Source organism: Budorcas taxicolor, chromosome 18, assembly GCF_023091745.1.
Source record: "Budorcas taxicolor isolate Tak-1 chromosome 18, Takin1.1, whole genome shotgun sequence".
NCBI classification, from domain to species: domain Eukaryota; kingdom Metazoa; phylum Chordata; class Mammalia; order Artiodactyla; family Bovidae; genus Budorcas; species Budorcas taxicolor.
In genome coordinates this window covers 10,111,897-10,130,220 of record NC_068927.1, presented here as the reverse complement: position 1 = coordinate 10,130,220, position 18,324 = coordinate 10,111,897, and the positions used below count along the sequence as shown (strand labels likewise).

The following is an 18,324-nucleotide window of genomic DNA, read 5'->3' as shown; positions in this document are numbered from 1 at the left end:
ATTGTTTCCCCATCTATTTGCCATGAAGTAATAGGATTATAACATTGCTATGTATTTAAAACAAATATTCCAGACTGTAAAAGATACCAGTGAAAAGGAAGACGAGACACCTTGGAATGTGGACTCTGATGGAGAAAAAGCTGAGGTAGTCCGGGGCCCTACAGCTCTGATGATTTGGGGTGAACAAACTGTCAGGTTCACATTTTCTGTTTTTGAGTCTGACGCCAAAGATGAAAAGGAAGAGACCTATAGAGCTGAAGCAGTAAAACCTGGGAAGATGGCCTGGCAGGGAGACCCTAGTTTCCAAGACAGCAGTTCAGAAGAGGAAGTGAAGTGAAGTGAAGTGAAGTCGCTCAGTTGTGTCCGACTCTGCGACCCCGTGGACTGTAGCCCACCAGGCTCTTCTGTCCATGGGATTCTCCAGGCAAGAATACTGGAGTGGGTTGCCATTTCCTTCTGCATCAGAAGAGGAAGATGTTACTAAAGAAACAGATGACAAAAAGCACAGCCCTGAAGAAGTATCATTACCTGAGAAAGAGACTACTAGATTTTTCTTTTTCTATAAGAATGATGAGAGACTTCAGGGTTCCGACTTATTCTGGAGAGGAGTGGGAAGTAACATCAGCAGGAATTCTTGGGAGATCAGAACAAACAACTTGCATAATGGACTGTCGGAAGAAATGTAAAAATGCCAAAAGGAGAGTAAAACCAAAATAATAAATGTCATCGTTAATTTTGATAATGAATGTAAACAAGTCTCACCGTGGAAACTGGAGTGATCTAGAAAATGATTTTAACTGGCAAAGAATTCAGAGCAAACGAATATTCAAAATCTTATCTGGTGGATATCATTCTGATTGCTTTCTTTTTCTATAGATTTCCTATCTGTTCTTACCTAATTACTTCAAACAACCTCAACCTTTGTTTTAGTGAAGCATAAGATAGTCCCTCAAAATACTTTTGTATGTAATCTTTGCTCTCTATCTTCAGTAACTAATGGGCATTTCCTGACATGAGGTTTACATAAAGCTTTTTAAAATATATGCATCATAGCACTTATATTTTCCAAGTTATGTTTCATGTAAATTATACTTGAAATATTTCTGATTGTATTAAATACACCTTAACTTCAAAAAAAAAAAGAAAAACGCTGCTGTCGTTTCTTTAGGATGAGTTCCTAGGAGAGCAATTATTAAAAGTACAGAAGGCTGTTTTCAAAGTTTTCATATTAACTGCATTTTGCCCAAAGTGGTTTCTAAAAAAATCTGTGTTAACTCGTACACCAAGTGCTACAGCGATTATTTCACATCACATATGAGCCTCTGGGCCCTAGGTCACCGGTTCAGCATCCCACAGAGCGCCGGGGGCTGAGACAACTCAGGGTCCACCAGGCTGACAGCCCGGGCCCCACCCCTGGCTTCACCCCTTGTTCCCGCCCGCACACTCACATGGATGCATGCAGGCTGTCTGTGTCCTAGCTCCCAGATGTGGGATCCTAACTCCCTGAACTTTGCTGCTGGCCCGTGACCCTGACCTCTGAGGGCAGCCCAGTGACGGGGCCAGTGTGGGGAAAGCATGCGACTCTCCCAGGAATATCATTACCCTGCACATGGTGATCCAGGATACATGGTAAGTTGCCCCCAGGAGTTTAACCATTTAACTCCAACATCTCCCTACAAATTCAGGGAGTAATTCAGTGCAAGGGAGAGCATGGAGGAAAAGCAGACAGCATGGGTGCCTCTCTCTCCACTTCGATCTCTGGGCAGCTCAGCACCTTACATGTAATTGGGTCCAAGAGACTTCATCTATGCCCTCATTTCACCTGCCCTCGGTCACAGCCCCAGGTGGGTGGGACTTCTCTTGGTCACTCCCACGCACCCCAGCACCCTGATCACCATTCATCATGAGCCACTGCCGCTACCCGCTCCGCCTGGACCTTCCTGCGGCCGGCCTCGTCCGAGTGTCTCTGTTCATCAGTGTCCCTACAAGCAATGGCATCTGAACACCGGACGGGTGCTCACACTGAGAAGTTAGTGCTGGCTGCGAAAGGGTTAACAGGAGTGTTACTGTCCTGTTTAAAAAAAAAAAAAGCTCCATTTCACAAGAGAGACATACTGGAGTATCTACAGAGGGAACGATACAGAGTCTGGGGTTTCCATTAGAATCTGCCAGCAAAGAAACGAAGAAGGAGGGAGGGGAAGGGAGACGCGTGGGTGTGGGGACGGAAGAGGGATGAAATGGAAGCGGCAAAACGTCCGTAATCCTGTGATCTGAGTGATCGGTCCACGGGAGTTTATGATACCAGGCTGTCTACTTTCGTGTATGTTTGAGATGCTGTACAATACAAAGTATTTTTTAAAGCAAATAAGCTGAACATCATTATGAATCTAAAGCTGCCCTTAAAAAGTCTATTTAAAAAACACCAAGGGACGTCCCTGGCAGTCCAGTGGTTAGGACTTTGCCTTCCAACACACAGGGTGAGGGTCCAATCCCTGGTCAGGGAGTTAAGATCCCACGTGCCTCAGGGCCAAAAAATACAAAATCCAAAACAGTCGCAGTATTGTAAAAATTCAATAAAGGCTTTTAAAATCTTTAAAAACAACTGAAGAGAATAAAAGTACATGAAATTCCAGTGATTAGAAATAAAATTTTTGAATAGTCAATGTGACTATATATGTACACCCACACATACAAAGATCAACACCATCTTCTCCGAACCCCATAATTCCGAGAGGCAGGGCTCTCATCCCCATTCAAAGAGGAGGAAAGCGGGGCACAGACAGGTCGAACCACCTGCCCAGGGTCACACAGCCCGTGACAGGATGGCAGGCTTCTCTCACTCTAGCTCGGCGTCTCCACTGAGGCACTCCTGACACGCGGGGCTGGGGAACTCCTTGCTTCGGGGGTGGGGCGGAGGTGGGGTGTGGTCGCCTCGCAACAGCCCTGGGCTCCCCCCACTAGATGCCAGGAGCCCCGACCTGAGTCTGCAGCTCCTGCCCAGACGGCCCCATAAAAAACCACTGCCAGACATGAACTCCTACTCAGCCCCCAGCTCGGGGCCCACACGCAAACACCCCAAGAGACGCCCACGGGTCACCTGTTTGAGGATAGCGTGCTGCCTTATCCCTCAGAGGACCCGCAGGCTCGTCCACCTGAGTCCCATCCTCCCCGAGCCAGGGATGGCTTCCCGGGGAAGGGCCCCCTAGATGAGCCGGAGTGGGGGAGCAGAGGCCAGCAGGTGAGGGCCCCGCCCGCCCTGCAGGGTCCCCATCGCCCCCTCCTCCATCTGCACCCGGGGAAGGGGCTGCTGCGACGCCAGCCTCATTTCAGAGTCTCAGCCCCCAGGTGCCACTGGGCAGGGAGACGATTCGTTTCCTGATGGCAGGTGCCGACAAGGTGACAAACTGCGGGTACAGCGCCCCCCGCCCACCCAGCGCCCCCGCCCTGCTATCCCCTCACCTGCTGTTCATGCAAGAGAAACCGCTGGAAGTCATGCAAGTGGACAGCAGAGGCGTCCGGCCGGTCGGTGTTGCTGCCCTCGGGGAAAGAGATGGTATTTAGAGGAGGGCAGCCAGCAGTCAGGAGGCGGTCCTCGCCAGCAGACACCCGGGCGCCCAGCCGAACCCCCACCGCCGCCCCACAGGGTCAGGTGTGGGCTGGCCGACGGGAAGACAAAGTCACCCAGAGGACACCCCTGACCCAGGAGGGTGCAAAGAGGGTCCTGACACCAGAACCCAGGAGAATCAGGCCCTGGAATCCACACCCAGCTGCTCCCAGCTGGCCCCGCAGGGGCAGGGAGCGCAGGCAGGACAGCAGAGGCCAGGGTGGGGCTGGCCATGGGATGCATTTAGCGGGTGGCAACGCTGGAGAACTGACGCCAGAGCCTGCTCTGAGGCAGGAGAGGGGCCTGGATGAAGCCCCGACTCTGGGCAGGCAGGGAGAACCCGCTGGGATATGCGAGACCAGGCCCAGGGAGTGAGCAGAGGGCCTCTGCTGGGAGAATCTTCCGCCTGAGAAAAGGGAGATTCCTCCTTGGCCAGCAGCCTGCTGGCCTCCGGGAGAGGGTGCTCAACTGGACCAAGAACCTCGCTGGTCCAAGCTACCGCGAGGGCTACACAAGGTACGTCCTATAAAACAGGGCTCTCCAGGGAAACATACTTTTCCCTGCGCATCTGCAGTGGGGGTGGGAGGGTGTGTGTTTTTTTTAATACAGGAGATGAAACATGCTTTAAGTTTTCTCCCTTTACTGAACACTCAGGGTCCAAATCTACTGTCTCTGAGTGTATTTCTAACCTTCTTTCTTAACAGCCTCATGGTCCAACACTAATCTTTTCAGTAAAACACTGCAAACAAATCAGATTCATTTAGATGAATGAATACTTTGGAGTTTTCAGGTTTCTGGTTTAGAACTCAGCAGAGGAACAGTTGCCAGGGCATCTTCATCAATGAGGGCTGGTTCCTAAAAGCAGGCCCAGGTCAGCAGGCCACAAACCACATTCCAGGTGCTGTTAACGTCACAGTAAACCTTTCTCCCAGGTAGATAGGCTTGGGAGACACAGCACACTACAGCTCTCCCACTTGGGAAATCAGTAAGTTCAGTAAAGGGCCTCACAAGTTCTGCAGCACTTAAGTTTTAGCCATCACATCATCACCACTACTTATGAGCCTTGCCTGCACCACATAAAGCACTTTATGTGCTTTGATTCATTTTAATTCGGTTCAACCTGCTTAACCAGGACGTCCTGAAGCAAGCAGGCTTCTCTACAGAACCTTCCAGGCCATCCTCCCAACACTCCACAAGCCCTGATGCTGTGCACATTTACTCGTGGTATTGGATTGATTGGAGTCCATGACTCAATGGACATGAGTTTGAGCAAGCTCCGGGAGCTGGTGATGGACAGGGAAGCCTGGCGTGCTGCAGTCCACAGGGTCGCAAAGAGTCGGACACGACTGAGCAACTGAACTGAACTGAGCGTCAGGTTAGTCAGTTCCCCAACAAGGGGACCTCGTCTCTGTGGAGACCAGTGCCTGCCAGAGAGGTGACCTCCTGGAGGTCAGGTGGCCGGGCTGGGAGGACCCACAAGGACGCCACTGCCTGGCACAGCCACCCAGAACTACAACCCAGCAGAGATGCCTCACCCCAAGAGGAACACAGAAGAATCCTTTTTGAATTCGTCAAGGATCTGAAACAGAAAATAGAACACAGACAGAAAACAAGAAAATTAGACATGTCAAGACAACGAAAATAAACAGAGTTTTTGTTAAAAAATTACCACGGTCATTTATATGACTTGTAAATATTCAAATATTTACATCTTGACACAAAAGGCGGAAGTCTTCCTCGCCTCTTTCACAGCCTGATTCCTGAGAAGCAATCACTCATAATAATTTGGCAGTTCTCCTCCTTGAGTTCATTTTATGGATGTTTAATTAGTTATATCTTATCATCTTATGTTACATCTATGTCTTCCAGCTTTTTTGCTGTTGTTTTACGCTTTAGCTATTATTTAGCAACTTCAAATCGCCCTGCCTCACTACTTTGAAAACCGACACCGTATTCCATGTCTGTCCTTCTATATTCTGCTAATTGATCCAGTATTACACAGAATGTTCCCACGTATCTGTCTTCACCCACTTGTGCCAGCATTTCCATGGGATGGATTCCTGGGTGGGAAAGCACCTGAACACAGCTGTTGAGGAAGGGCGGTGAGCTCCTCCACCAAGGAGGAGCGGGGATACCCCCTCCCCCAGCCACCACCACACCAGCTCCCTGGCCAGGCGTCTTACACACACAAGGGCATGGATGCACAAACACCCACAAGCCACATACACACGTGCACACCCACACCACGTCCACTTCCAGTTAGGCTGTATGACTGGAACAGCCTCTACTGTCGCTGTGACTGGATCAGCATTGGAATAATTCAGGACACAGATGCAGCGCCTGGCGGATTATAAACACTAACAATCTAAAACAACTCCTGCCCTCAATGCCCCAGTCGTCTTGCCAAACAGCCTGCGCTCCAGGATGACATGTGGAAAATCAGTGTTCTAGAAAAGGTAGCCACTGGCCCCTGGGAAGCCTCAGGAGGTCTGCAGAAGTCTGTGCGTGTACTTTTTTTTTTTTCCCTTTTCCTGGAAAGATGGTCCGTAGCTTTAATCAGCATCTCAAAGAAGTAGGTCACCAAAAAGGGTTAGGAGTCACTCTTTTAGAAAGACTTAGAAGGACTTCCTTTCACGCACATGTCATTTACAACAGCAGCCCCAGCCTTTTAGGCACTAGGGGGCGGTTTCGTGAAAGACAATTCTTCCAAGGACTGGGGAGGGGGGATGGTTTCGGGATGATTCAAGCACATCACATTCATTGGGCACTCCTATCAGTATTGTACCAGCTCCGCCTCAGATCATCAGGCATTAGACCCCAGAGGCTGGGGAACCCCTGATTTATAGCATGGCTATTTATTTTTTTTAAGGAGGGAGGATTTTAGGCAGGGCATGCTGTTTGCCATCTGGACTCATTCGGCCCTTACATCGCTGGGTCAAATGGGGCATAAGGCCAGATCCTCTCAAACCCAAACCCCGAGACCGAATTCCGCACATCCAGAGGAAGGCCACCTGTGACTCCCCTCAGTGTTTCCACTCCACATGGTCCTTACTTAAAGCCAGCCCCTTCCTCGCCACTCAATGAAGCGGAGAAAAGGCTCCACTCCGTTCCAGCCACGCGGGGGGCCAGGATGAAGGAGGGGGCACCTCTGCTTCAGAGGTGACTCCAGACCAGGAAAGACCGGGAGACACACCCCAGCTTCCCGGCCCCTCTGCCTGCAGTCTCACATCACCCCACTTTCTGAACCCCCAGAAGCCTGTGCACAGAGGCAGAACACGTTTGTAGGAACCAGCCCCTGGGGTACAGGGCAGGGACCAGACAGAAAGCAAAGGCAGAAGCAGATGAAAAGCAAAGGGGTTTGCCACACTATTATCTCTGCCCGTCTGGGTCTGAAATTTCCCTTGAAGGTTTAAAGAATTAAAAAGCATCAGTGGGAGAGGCTTCCCCAATGGCTCAAACAGCAAAGAATCCGCCTGCAGTAACCCGAATTCCATCTCTGGGTTGGGTCGGGAAGATCCCCTGGAGGAGGGCATGGCAGCCCACTCCAGTACTCTTGCCTGGAGAATTCCATGGACAGAGGAGCCTGGCAGGCTACCGTCCATGGGGTCATAAAGAGCTGGACACGACTGAACAACTAACACACACACCCCCCAACGGGGACCACTGGTGGTCCAGTGGCTAAGACTCCACTGCAGGGGGCCCAGGTTCCATCCCTGGTCAGGGAACTAGATCCTGCATGTCGCAACTAAGACCCAGCAAAGCTAAATAAACAAAAAGTATTTTTAAAATAATAAAAAATAAAAAGAAGTCTCAGTGGGTGGGCAGCGAAGCTGAGCAAAGGCGAACTGAAGCTCTAGCTTGGCAGTAGCCACCTGACCTCCAACAAGTGACCTCTCTGAGCGTCAGCATCTTCAGTCCATAAAATGAGGATAATAAGAGTTCCTATCCTACAGGGTCTTGAGGAGAATTAAATGCATGTAAGACATAGCACAGTGCCCGACATAGAGTTTACACTTAGCAAATGTTAGTTGTGATCTTTTATTTGTAACACCATTATTACAACCTAGTCGGAGATATACCCCTCTCCCAAGGGTGGACATACGTGAAATTTTAAGTTCTTATCCTCCTTCTGCTGCCAAACTTTTGGAAGCTTTGAGGCTTGAGTGCGGCAATGTAAGCCGGTAGTTAGACAGGAGGAGGAACCGGCAACTTCACACTGGAAACCTATAGCTACTGATAAGCAGGACTCCACTCCCTGGACTTAAGTCTGGGGATCACCAACCATCATGAACAGCTCTATCACCCCAAGGAGCCCAAGAAAACCAGCTGAACTCCTAACAGCACCAAGGTAACACTTTTCTCTGCCCTGAGCTTCCAGCGAGGCACTCGGGAAGTAAATGGTATGCCATCAGCTGGAAAGTGAAAGTGAAATCTTTGCGACCCCATGGACTATATCCAGGCCAGAATAATGGAGTGGTCAGCCTTTCCCTTCCCCAGGGGACATCCCAACCCAGGGATGGAACCCAGGTCTCCCACACTGCAGGCGGATTCTTTACCAGCTGAGCCACAGCCCGCTGACAGCTGGGGGAGAGGTATTTACATACACAAGAGCCGAGAGGCTTCTCAAGTAGACCAGCAACTATCTATAGAGCCTGGGGCTTTGTTAATCAAATTCCAAGTCACTGAGTTGAAACACGCAGTGGCCAGACGGGACAGCTATGCCTGCCAATGAGAGAGAGAAGAGGCTGTTGGCCCAAAAAGTCCTAGGTACCCTGGGCCCTAAATCAGTAAAGAGGGCTGCATGGGGGTGGGGGGCAGGGCTGGGACAAACCAGAAAGCATTCTTCCCTCCACTCACAGGTCGCCAAATACAGCCAGAACGTGATATTTTTTTCCCAAGAGAAGCAAAAAATCTGGATCTTAATGAGAAATCTTCCAAGTTTTAAATACAGGCAATTCATTCAAAAAACATTTAGTTTCTGGCCATACCACCCTGAACACCCCTGACTGAGAAATCTTCCAAGTTTTAAATACAGGCAATTCATTTAAAAAACATTTAGTTTATGGCCATACCACCCTGAATACCCCTGACTGCATCTGATCTCATAAGCTAAACAGAGTCGGGCCTGGTTAGTACTGGGATGGAAAAAACATTTAAACCACTAGGCTAAGTACCAACCGAATGCCAGCTGAACGTGGTATTCTGGCCACCAGGGGTAATCTCTGACAGGTATAGACATTTCCCCAAAAAAAAACTGGCCATCTAGGACTCATGGACTATGCAGAAATTTGACTTAAATTTCTCTCTCCCTTCTCCCTCTCAAACATACAAACATTTGCTTTAAAAAGAACCACAGTGAAAAGTTCTCTTATGTGGAATTGGATCACGGTGGAGACTATCAGTGGGTAACCTGTACTGGCAGCTATGACAGCTTTTATGCAAAACGTATTCCCAAGCGTCGCCTGCCCTCCATCTGATGAGACAGCAGCTTGAAATGTCACGGCAAATGATAAGCACTGTTTTTTTTGCAACTGCTTATCTTGAGTGAATCAATTTTTTCTCAGTCCTGGTCAACCGCCTAAGACAGCAATTGTCATTATTCTGGACTTTGTTTATACACTATTATCACAACATTTTCATTGCTCTCAAGAACTGATTATAAATGAAAGTTGAAGATTTAAATCTAAAAAGTGTTTTGATCAGCAGAATTGTCTTAGTTAAGGTTTCACATAAAAAAGAAGAGGGGGTTGGACAGTTTAAAAAGCTGTATAACTGATGACCTGATTTAATACTTTCATTTTATAGAGGAGGTTGAGTGATGGAGCAAGATGGCTTCCCCCCAGACCAGCTGGGGGCTGGAATTTGACTCTTTCTACTTCCAAAGCCTACCATTTCTTTCTACTCCACTTGGCAAACCAAGCACTAATTATTACCTGGGTAAAAACATGAACACTGCAACTCAGTCTTTTACTCCATACAACCATGTATTTTTCCCCAATCTAGGCAGACAAGAAATGCTCCTCCCATTTCTCTGCCTCGGATGCGTCCGAAGTCCCACAGCCAGTGGTCACCTATCAAGAGGTGTGGCCCTGCGGCCAGTCTGAAGGAAGAAGGCGACTGAAAACTGTCTCTCGTGCTCATCGCTTTAAAACGTCTGCACTCCTGACCTCCAAACCCTCATTCAGTCTTCCCCAGAGCCCGGTAGGGTAAGACTCGTCACCCCCACTGCACGGATGGGAAGACTGAGGCCGGGAGGGGTCAGTGGCTGGCCCAAGATCACACAGAGTCCTACCCATTCTCTGCTCTGGACCCACCTCGGCCGCCTGCAGAGCCCTGTCCCCACAGCAGTGGCCACCAGGAGGCACAGCGCTCCATGCACTGCAGCCAGCACCTCCCTTTTTATGCCTTATGCTTTAATGGGACTTTTTTTTTCATTGCAAAAGTAGCATGCTACTTGGAACAGGCTGAAGAAAACTGAGGGATGCAAAGAAAAATTTAATTATCTCGCCGGCACATTTTCCCAAATCCCTCCAGGATGTGCAGAAAATCAACATTAAATGTGAGGTGTGTGCACTCTTCTCCTTGTTCATAAAAACACATGCAAACGTATACAGGAGAATGACTGTTTGTTACCAAAAAGTCAGACCTGGCTCCTCCTTTCTGCTGCTGGTTTTCCTCACAAAATACCATCAACAGCCCTCCAGAAGGACAGAAACCCAATGAACTCAGGCTTCCTAATCAGCTGCGGTGTCCCATAGTATGGCTGGACCATAACTTACCCGCTATCACTCTCCTGAGAGGCATTCAGACGGCTCCCAGGTATTTGGCCAGCATAAGGAATGCGGCAATAAGCAGCCTGGTAATACATTCCTAGGCCTCAGTGCTTTCATTTCTCTAAAACAGAGCCCCCAGATGCCACTGTCAGGTCAAAACGCATGCACGTCCTAATTTTAAAATAGCACGTTATCGTAATCAAAAACCATTCTCATTATAGGAACAAAGCTGTAGAGAGAGCAACACACACACACATAATCCCTCCACCCAGAGATAGCTAACTGTTAATACTTTGGTAAATTTCCTTCCAGAACAAGTTGACACAGTAGAGTTAGCTGAACCTTTTTACTTTAATAGTCTCAGACTAAATTCCAATCAGACCGACAGGCACTCACATTCCCACCAAGAAGGTAGGAGACAGTCATTTCCCCACCCTGTCCCCTCAACTCTATCCTATTCGAGAACTTTGCCCATCTAACAGATGAAAATAGGACGTCACTGTCACTCCCACTGTATATTTCCTGGACTAGAAGGGAGACTGAACGCTTCTCATGGGTCTCTTAGGAACGGGCCAGACTTTGAAACCCAGGGGAAACAGAAGCATCGTTTGATCGTTTGCTTAGGAATCGTCCTACCCATAAAGATGGTCGACAGGCACAAGAAAAGAAGCTCCACATCACTAATCATCAGGGAAATGTCAAGCAAAAGCACAACGAGGTGCCACCTCGAACTTGTCAGAATGGCCATCATCAAAGAGAACACGAGTAACAAACGCTGGCGAGGACGTGGAGAAAAGGAAACCCTCAGATACTGTTGGTGGGAATATAAACCGATGCAGCCACTGTGCAGGTTTCTCAAAAAAACTAGCCACAGAGTTACCATATGACCCAGCACATCCACTCCTGGGTATATATATATCCAAAAGGAGCAACAGTGCTAATTAAGAGAGATACAGGAACCCAAAGTCCACAGCAGCATTATTAACAACTGGCAAGATACAGAAGCAACCTAAATGTCCAACAACTGATGAACGGATAAAGATGTCACACACACACACACAGTGGAATACTCCTCAGCCATAAAAAGAATGAAACATTGCATAATTCCTTTGAAATACGGCCATATCCAACATGGATGAACTTAGAGAGTATCATGGTAAGTAAAATAAGTCAGAGAAAGACAAACACTGTATGACATCATTCACACGTGGAATCTAAATAACTGTAAATGCAGTATAACCTTTAAAAAGTGTGTACCTGTAATTTATAAAACATTATACATCACTAGACTTCAATTTTAAAAAATAAGGTCAAACAAGACTATCAAAACCTTCAAAAAAATGAATGGAGAAGAAAAGAATCCTCTTACCGATTTTTGCTGTTCAAACATAAGTTTTTTATAGAAGAGATGGAACTGTTCAAAGCTGAGTTCATCTTTGTGTGCGCCTATTTCCTGTAAAAATTAAAAAAAAAGTGACCACACAATTTTTTGTGTCCACCACAAGAATGCCTCCTCCCTGTTCACAGAAATAGCCAGCTGTACTACAACACTAGCCGAAAGCAAACTTGCATTCCTCTGAACCCAACCTCTCTGCTTGGAAAACATACCCACCAGGGACCCCAGGTAAGATCCTTCAACTCCCCAAAACGGAAGGGTCTCAGCCAGAATTCCAACAGGCATAATGCGGAACCCCTCCTTTTGGGGCAGGAGACACTTTCAAATCTAGACGTACTTATAGGGTATGTACACACAGGTCATTTTTAAAGCACAGCTTCCCAGGTGGCTCAGATGGTAAAGAATCTGCCTGCAATGCAAGAGACCCAGGTTTGATCCCTGGGTAGAAAAGACCCCCTGGAGAAGGGAACAGCAACCCACTCCAGCATTCTTGCCTGGAGAATTCCATGGACAGAGGAGCCTGGCAGACTACAGTCCATGGGGTCGCAATGAGTCGGACATGACTGAGTGACTTTCACTGTACTTTAAGAAAAACTACCGAGCCTTTAGAGTTAATAGAGCTCAACTCCAGTCAAGGCTTGTCCGCTGAATTGCTTCGTGGCTTCCCCGGAAGCTCAGTTGGTAAAGAATCTGCCTGCAATGCAGGACACCCTGGTTCAATTCCTGGGTCGGGAATATCTGCTGGAGAAGGAATAGGCTACTTATTCCAGTATTCTTGGGCTTTCATCATAGCTCAGCTGGTAAAGAATCCACCAGCAATGTGGGAGACCTGGGTTCAATCCCTGGGTTGGGAAGATCCCCTGGAGAAGGGAAAGGCTACCCGAACCAGTATTCTGGCCTGGAGAATCCCAAGGACTGTATAGTCCATGGGGTCACAAGAAGTTGGACACGACTAAGCGACTTTCACTTCACTTTGTCCCAATTCACTTAGCTCCATCAAACTCCCAGTTTCTTCCTCTGTGAAATGGGAGAACCGCCACTACCCCGCTAGGACTTCCCTGAAACCAAACCAGGTAACATTCACGTAGCACCTGCTTGGTTAAGGCATGATAAGGGACAAAATCCCAATTACGGGGTGGCCAGTGGTAAATGCTTCTCCCGTCTCTCTTCTCTCAATCCCCACCCTTCTCTGGTTTTGCCGTCTTGGACGAGTTGAAATGATGGGGGTGGGCCAAAAGATGGCCAGATACGCCATAAAATGGGTTAACTCTTCTGGGAACTCATGGGTACAAAATGAATGAGCTTTTCTAAGCTGAGGAGTCCTGCGGCATGGCCCTGAAAGCCTCCAACTGGGACTATTGGGATGGAGTCCTGCTGGGGTCCTTGACAAGAGTCCGGACCTCTGTGAAGGCCAGAAAGGATGCCCAGGGTCATCTCCACCCTACACCCTTCAGAAAAGCCCCACCCGACCTACACTATCCCCTCACTCATGGAACAACCTGCCCCAGATCTACCAACAGCTTAGCTACACAGGAACAGAAGTGAAATGATGGCGGAAGGAGGGATGGAAGGAAGGGTGGGTGGGTGGAGGGTGGGCTGGGAAAGGGGGGAAGGGCAGAGAAGAGCCAACTCCAACAGCTCCACTATCAGGGCTTGCATACAAAATGCCACCTCCCTGGCAACCTACATAAGGAATCGTTCATAATATTTTCCAAATGAAACACATGTGTTCATATTATTAAAAGAAAAACAGGCTGTGGGTTGGTGAGGGAAAGGGAAAGTTAGACTGATGGAAAAATCCCGAGCCAAGCAGCTCGGTAAACATGGTCTTCCTGGATGACATCCTCTGTCGGGATGGAGAACGCGGGCCTAAGATCTTCACATGATGCCTCGGTCGGGACTAAGATGGCCGAGTCTGGAGGCGGAGGGCTTGCCTGAGCACGGCATGCAACAGCGCTTCAAGGCGCGCGGTGGCTTCGTGGAGGCACGCATAACCCCGGGTTCACAAAATCGCCAGGCTGAGCCGCGAAACTTACCAGGAACTTATCTTTGAGGAACTTGGCACTGCTTACTTTGAAGTTGACCAGGGGCAAGATGGTCTTCAACTCCCGGAGGCTGATGCTGCAAAAGAAGGGAACCCCAGTGTTCCATCAGCCTTGAGGGGTTTCAACAGTGGAAGGCCTGGCTACTCCCACCAGCGCCCACCTCAACGAGAAGACCTGCCACCAGCTCTGAGTGATTGGGGACAGAGAGCCTGAGGTCAAGGTGGGGGTGACACCCCGTGTGCGAGGATGGTCCCCGTCGTCAGGGGAGTGGCCGTGGATGCGGGTCACGGAGGAGATGCACAGAGTGGGCAGAGACATTGCAGATGACCTTGGTAGACAGGCAATGTCACTGGGTTTCAAACCAAGAGGAGGTCACTGGAGGCCAGAGATGAGGAAGGGAAAGAGGCAACCTCATCTGAACACCTACTATGTGCCAGGCTGCCCTGGGTACCTCCAAGCAATGATGTCACCTTGCCCCTCAGTACACTCGACCCTCAGGATTCAGAACAGGCCGGAACACTCACGATCGGAGCTGCTCTAAAGACCTTAGAAGGCAGATATCATTATCACCATTATCACAAGTCCATCCTAAAGGAAATCAACCCTGAACATTCACTGGAAGGACTGATGCTGAAGCTCCAACACTTTGGCCACCTGATGCAAAGAGCTGACTCACTGGAAAAGACCCTGATGCTGGGAAAGATTGAAGGCAAGACAAGGTAGGGGGCAACAGAGGATGAGATGGTTGGATGGCATCACCGACTCGATGGACATGAGTTTGAGCAAGCTCCGGAAGACAGTGAAGGGCCGGGAAGCCTGGCGTGCTGCTGTCTGTGGGGCTGCAAAGAGTCAGACGTGACTTGAGAGACTGAACAAGAACAACCATTATTACTCTGCACTCCAGGTGAAGAAACTGGGGCTCAGGGAGGTTCGGTGCTGCATGAGGGAGGTAAGACTGCAGAGGAGCTGGCCTCTGGGTCTGCCTGTAAGCGCTGTGTTTAACTGTCTCTCAGGAAATGGCAGGAACAGAGGCGGGGGAGGAGGTGGTAGAGGGCACGCATTCCAGACCCTTGTGGCTGCAGAGCCGAGGGCCCAGCAGAGCAGGCGAGGGTAGTCCTGGGGAGCCTCTGGCTGTGGCCAAAGAAAAGTGTGCCACGTTCTCAGAGACGTCAGACCAGACAGGGGCTGTGCATGGCCAGGAAGGAAGTCTGCCCAGGCTGTGGGCAGACAGCAGCCCCGCTGCCCCCACCCCGTCTACTCACCCAGAAGGAAGCGGCACGTCCCAGCCAGCAGCCACCCCGGGAGACGGCCAGGCGGCCTCCTGGCCCCACCCCTGGCATCCTTGCCTCTCATCTAACGGCCTCCCTGACGCCAGAGACCATCACGTGCCCGGTGCCCCCCTATGCCCCCTGCTCCCGGGGCTGGCACCCAGGGCTTTCCCCGAGAGATGGCAAGAGCCACACAAAGTCCCCAGTGGGCCAGGCGGGGCTGGCCGGGCAGAGGAGTGAGCAGACTGGCTGAGACCCTTTCCCACCCTGCCCTGGGATGTCCGCGAAGAGCCTGCAGGACTAGGGTGAAGGGAGAGGAGCTGGGGGTGGGGCTGGTGCTGCAAAACGAGGCAGGGTGAGGGTCTGGCCAAGACGGTGGCCCCAGGGGCTCATCCAGGACCAGGGAAGAGGACAGAGTCCCCTGCGGAACCCAAGACTTCCAGGCAGAAACAGAGCCAAGAGACCCTCCCATAACCAGGAACGGAGAGGCTGGGGAGCCGGGAGTCAGGGCAGCTGCTGGGGGCCAGCGGAGCAAACACAGCCTCCAGGGTCATGAGAATCTGAGCACTGGGACATCCGAGCCCACCTGCTCCAATGGGCCCCCTCAGAGCAGAACAGGTGAGCCTCCAGGGAAAGGTGGGGCCCGAAGAGCTCCTTGGGGCTCCCATACAGGGACCTCCCCCCACCCCGCCCCATCCTGGGCGTGTGGTCAGGCCCCACTTGACTCCCAGCCAGGACTGGCACTCGGATTCTCAGCCACTGGAGGGCAGGAAGCTAGCAGCTCCCAACTTCACCCCTCTCCCCACCCAGGACTTGTCTTCAAAGAGAGGGAGGGCCTCAGCCACCGTCACGCCCTGCCCTCTGGCCTCCATTCGGGGCAGTTCTGTGGGGCCATCCCAGAGCTCCACCAGGGGCCAGCTGAGGCTGTGGTTGTGACGGCATCTGAGCCCAACAATTCCCAGCCTTCACTTCCACAGGTGAGGGTCCCCTACCCATTCCACAAGCTTCCTGCACACAAACCCACATCTCAGGTTCTGTCTCCTGCAGGCTCAGCCTGTGAAGCGGGCTAGGAACTGGGGCGACTCCTTTGGGGAGAGATGGCAAAAACGATTCCTTGCCCTAGAGGCGATAAACAACCAGGGCCCCTCCTCTCGTCAGGCTGGCCTGCTCCCAGATCCCACCACACTGCACCCCGGGGGTTGATGGCCCCAGACAACTTGCCTGCCACCCTGAGGCTGATTGCCAACAGGCCCACCATCCCTGGTTTACCGTAACCATGGTGGCTCAGACAGCAAAGAGTCTGCCTGCCATGCAGGAGACCCGGTCTGGATCCCCGGGTCAGGAAGATCCCTGGAGAAGGAAACGGCAACCCCCTCCAGAATTCTCACCTGGAGAATCCCATGGACTGAGGAGCCTGGCGGGCGAGAGTCTGTGGGACCGCAAGAGCGGGACACGACTGAGCAAATAAACCACCTCCACACCCACCTCCGCAAGCAGGCACTGGCCAAGCACTTCTCACATACTAACCCACTGAATCCTCACACCAATCCCAGGAGGTAAGAACTAGGATCCCTTTTACAAATTAGGAAACTAAGGCACAGGGAAATTGAGCAATTTACCCAAACTCATCAACCGGTAGGTGTGAAGAGCTCAGATTCAAACCTCAGTGCTGCCCACCAGAATGTTCCACAGTGCTGCAGATGTTCTAGATCAGAGCTGTCCAAGGCAACTAGGGCGACCAAGGAATTGAACTTCTTAAACTTTATTTAATTGTAATTAATTTAGATTTAAATAGTGACACGTGGGCAGTGCAGCTCTAGAAGCCTCTTCCTCTGAGTAGGGTCCCTAAGTAGCGTCAGCTGGGAATCTGCTGGAAATGAACATCTGTGATCCCCACCCAGACAGAGAAAAATCTGTGATCCCCACCCTGCTGTGGGGCAGGCAGAGCCCCCTCCAGGCTGTCCATAGTGCTGGAGCCAGGACTGCTGACCACAGGGAACCTATTTGCCTTTCTGTTGAAGACAGAACCAGACTACACACCTGTGAGCCTGCCCCTTCCACATCCTGAAGGCCCAGGTGAGCAAGAACAGGAAGTGCAGGCATAGGCTCAAGCTTATGCAAAGTCAGGGTTACAGGCCAAGGGACAAGGGCAAGGTGGGAAAGAAACCACAACCCTGAGGCCTGCTGGCCCCACCAGAGGACCTGCCCATGAGCCCCACCCTGAGGAATGCAATTCCAGTGGCTGTCCCAGAAGGTCCAGGGGCTTTCTCAAGGGGTATTTTGACAGGAGAAGTTTTCACCTAAAGCACTGACCTTAGAAACCTAATTCCCAGATAAGGCAACTAAACTCCACAGATTCAAAAAGAGGGGGTTTCTAGAAATCTGGCTAGGATGAATGTTAAAACATTCGTCTTTGACCCAATCTCCCCAGGCCTGGAGATGTCATAAGGAAAGCTTCCAAAGGGGGAACGATCTAGTTTTCCGATGTTACATGAAGGAATGAAAAGGGAGGGCCTTTCATTTCATCTGACCAACCAGCCAGATCCCTGATCTCAAGGAGCCCCTTCAACGTGAACAGCAGCAACGAGGACGAAATTCTAAGAAAGCAGATGGGACCGTGGAGCCTGGCACTAAGGCCAGAATCCCACAGTGAGCCCAGACGTGCAGCTCTTGAGGGGCACTTCCTACCGCCTCGTACGTCCACTTTGAAACACAAGACACAAACCAAATGACAAACAAAAGGCAACTTTTCAAGCGAGATATCAAATCCCATTGGTTGAATTATAATGTAGGCGTTGATACCAGTCTCAAGAGTTACAAGGAAATGAAAACATGTTTATAATTTAAGGGGAGGTGAAAAAAGTTTGCCCCCCTTTCACACGGGCTGGACTTAGTGACTGATTCCCAGAAAATAGAGTGGGGATGAGTGGGGGGCAGAGGGCTGGTGAGGGGGGCAGGGGTCATTACAAAGGAGAGATCTGGAAGACACCACTTTGGCCAGATGGTCAAGACTTCCATCACCCTCGACAGACCACGTGAGAGCAGATACCCCTTAACTGAGGTGAAGAGAAAGACCTTCACCTCCACGATGTTCACTTCCATGCCTGCTTCCCAAACACAGCCTCAGGTTCCCCTTAACTCCAGTCTACCCATGAGGAAAATGCCAGGTCGCCACAAACGGAGGGGCATGCTACAGAATGCCCAAGACCTACTCCTCCATACTGTCAAGGTCGGGACG

At 50.4% G+C, this 18,324-nt stretch overlaps 1 protein-coding gene across 1 annotated transcript in view; it reads right to left on the bottom strand.

Moving 5' to 3' along the window:
* The window catches only part of PLCG2 (phospholipase C gamma 2), a 150,146-nt gene that overhangs the window by 66,360 nt on the left and 65,462 nt on the right, over positions 1–18,324 (bottom strand). Inside the window, exons 5-8 of the mRNA XM_052655699.1 lie at positions 13,810–13,894; positions 11,747–11,830; positions 5,140–5,183; positions 3,460–3,532 (exon numbers count right to left, since the gene is read on the bottom strand). Coding sequence (XP_052511659.1) covers positions 3,460–3,532; positions 5,140–5,183; positions 11,747–11,830; positions 13,810–13,894 — 286 coding nt within the window. The remainder of the gene's footprint in view (positions 1–3,459; positions 3,533–5,139; positions 5,184–11,746; positions 11,831–13,809; positions 13,895–18,324) is intronic.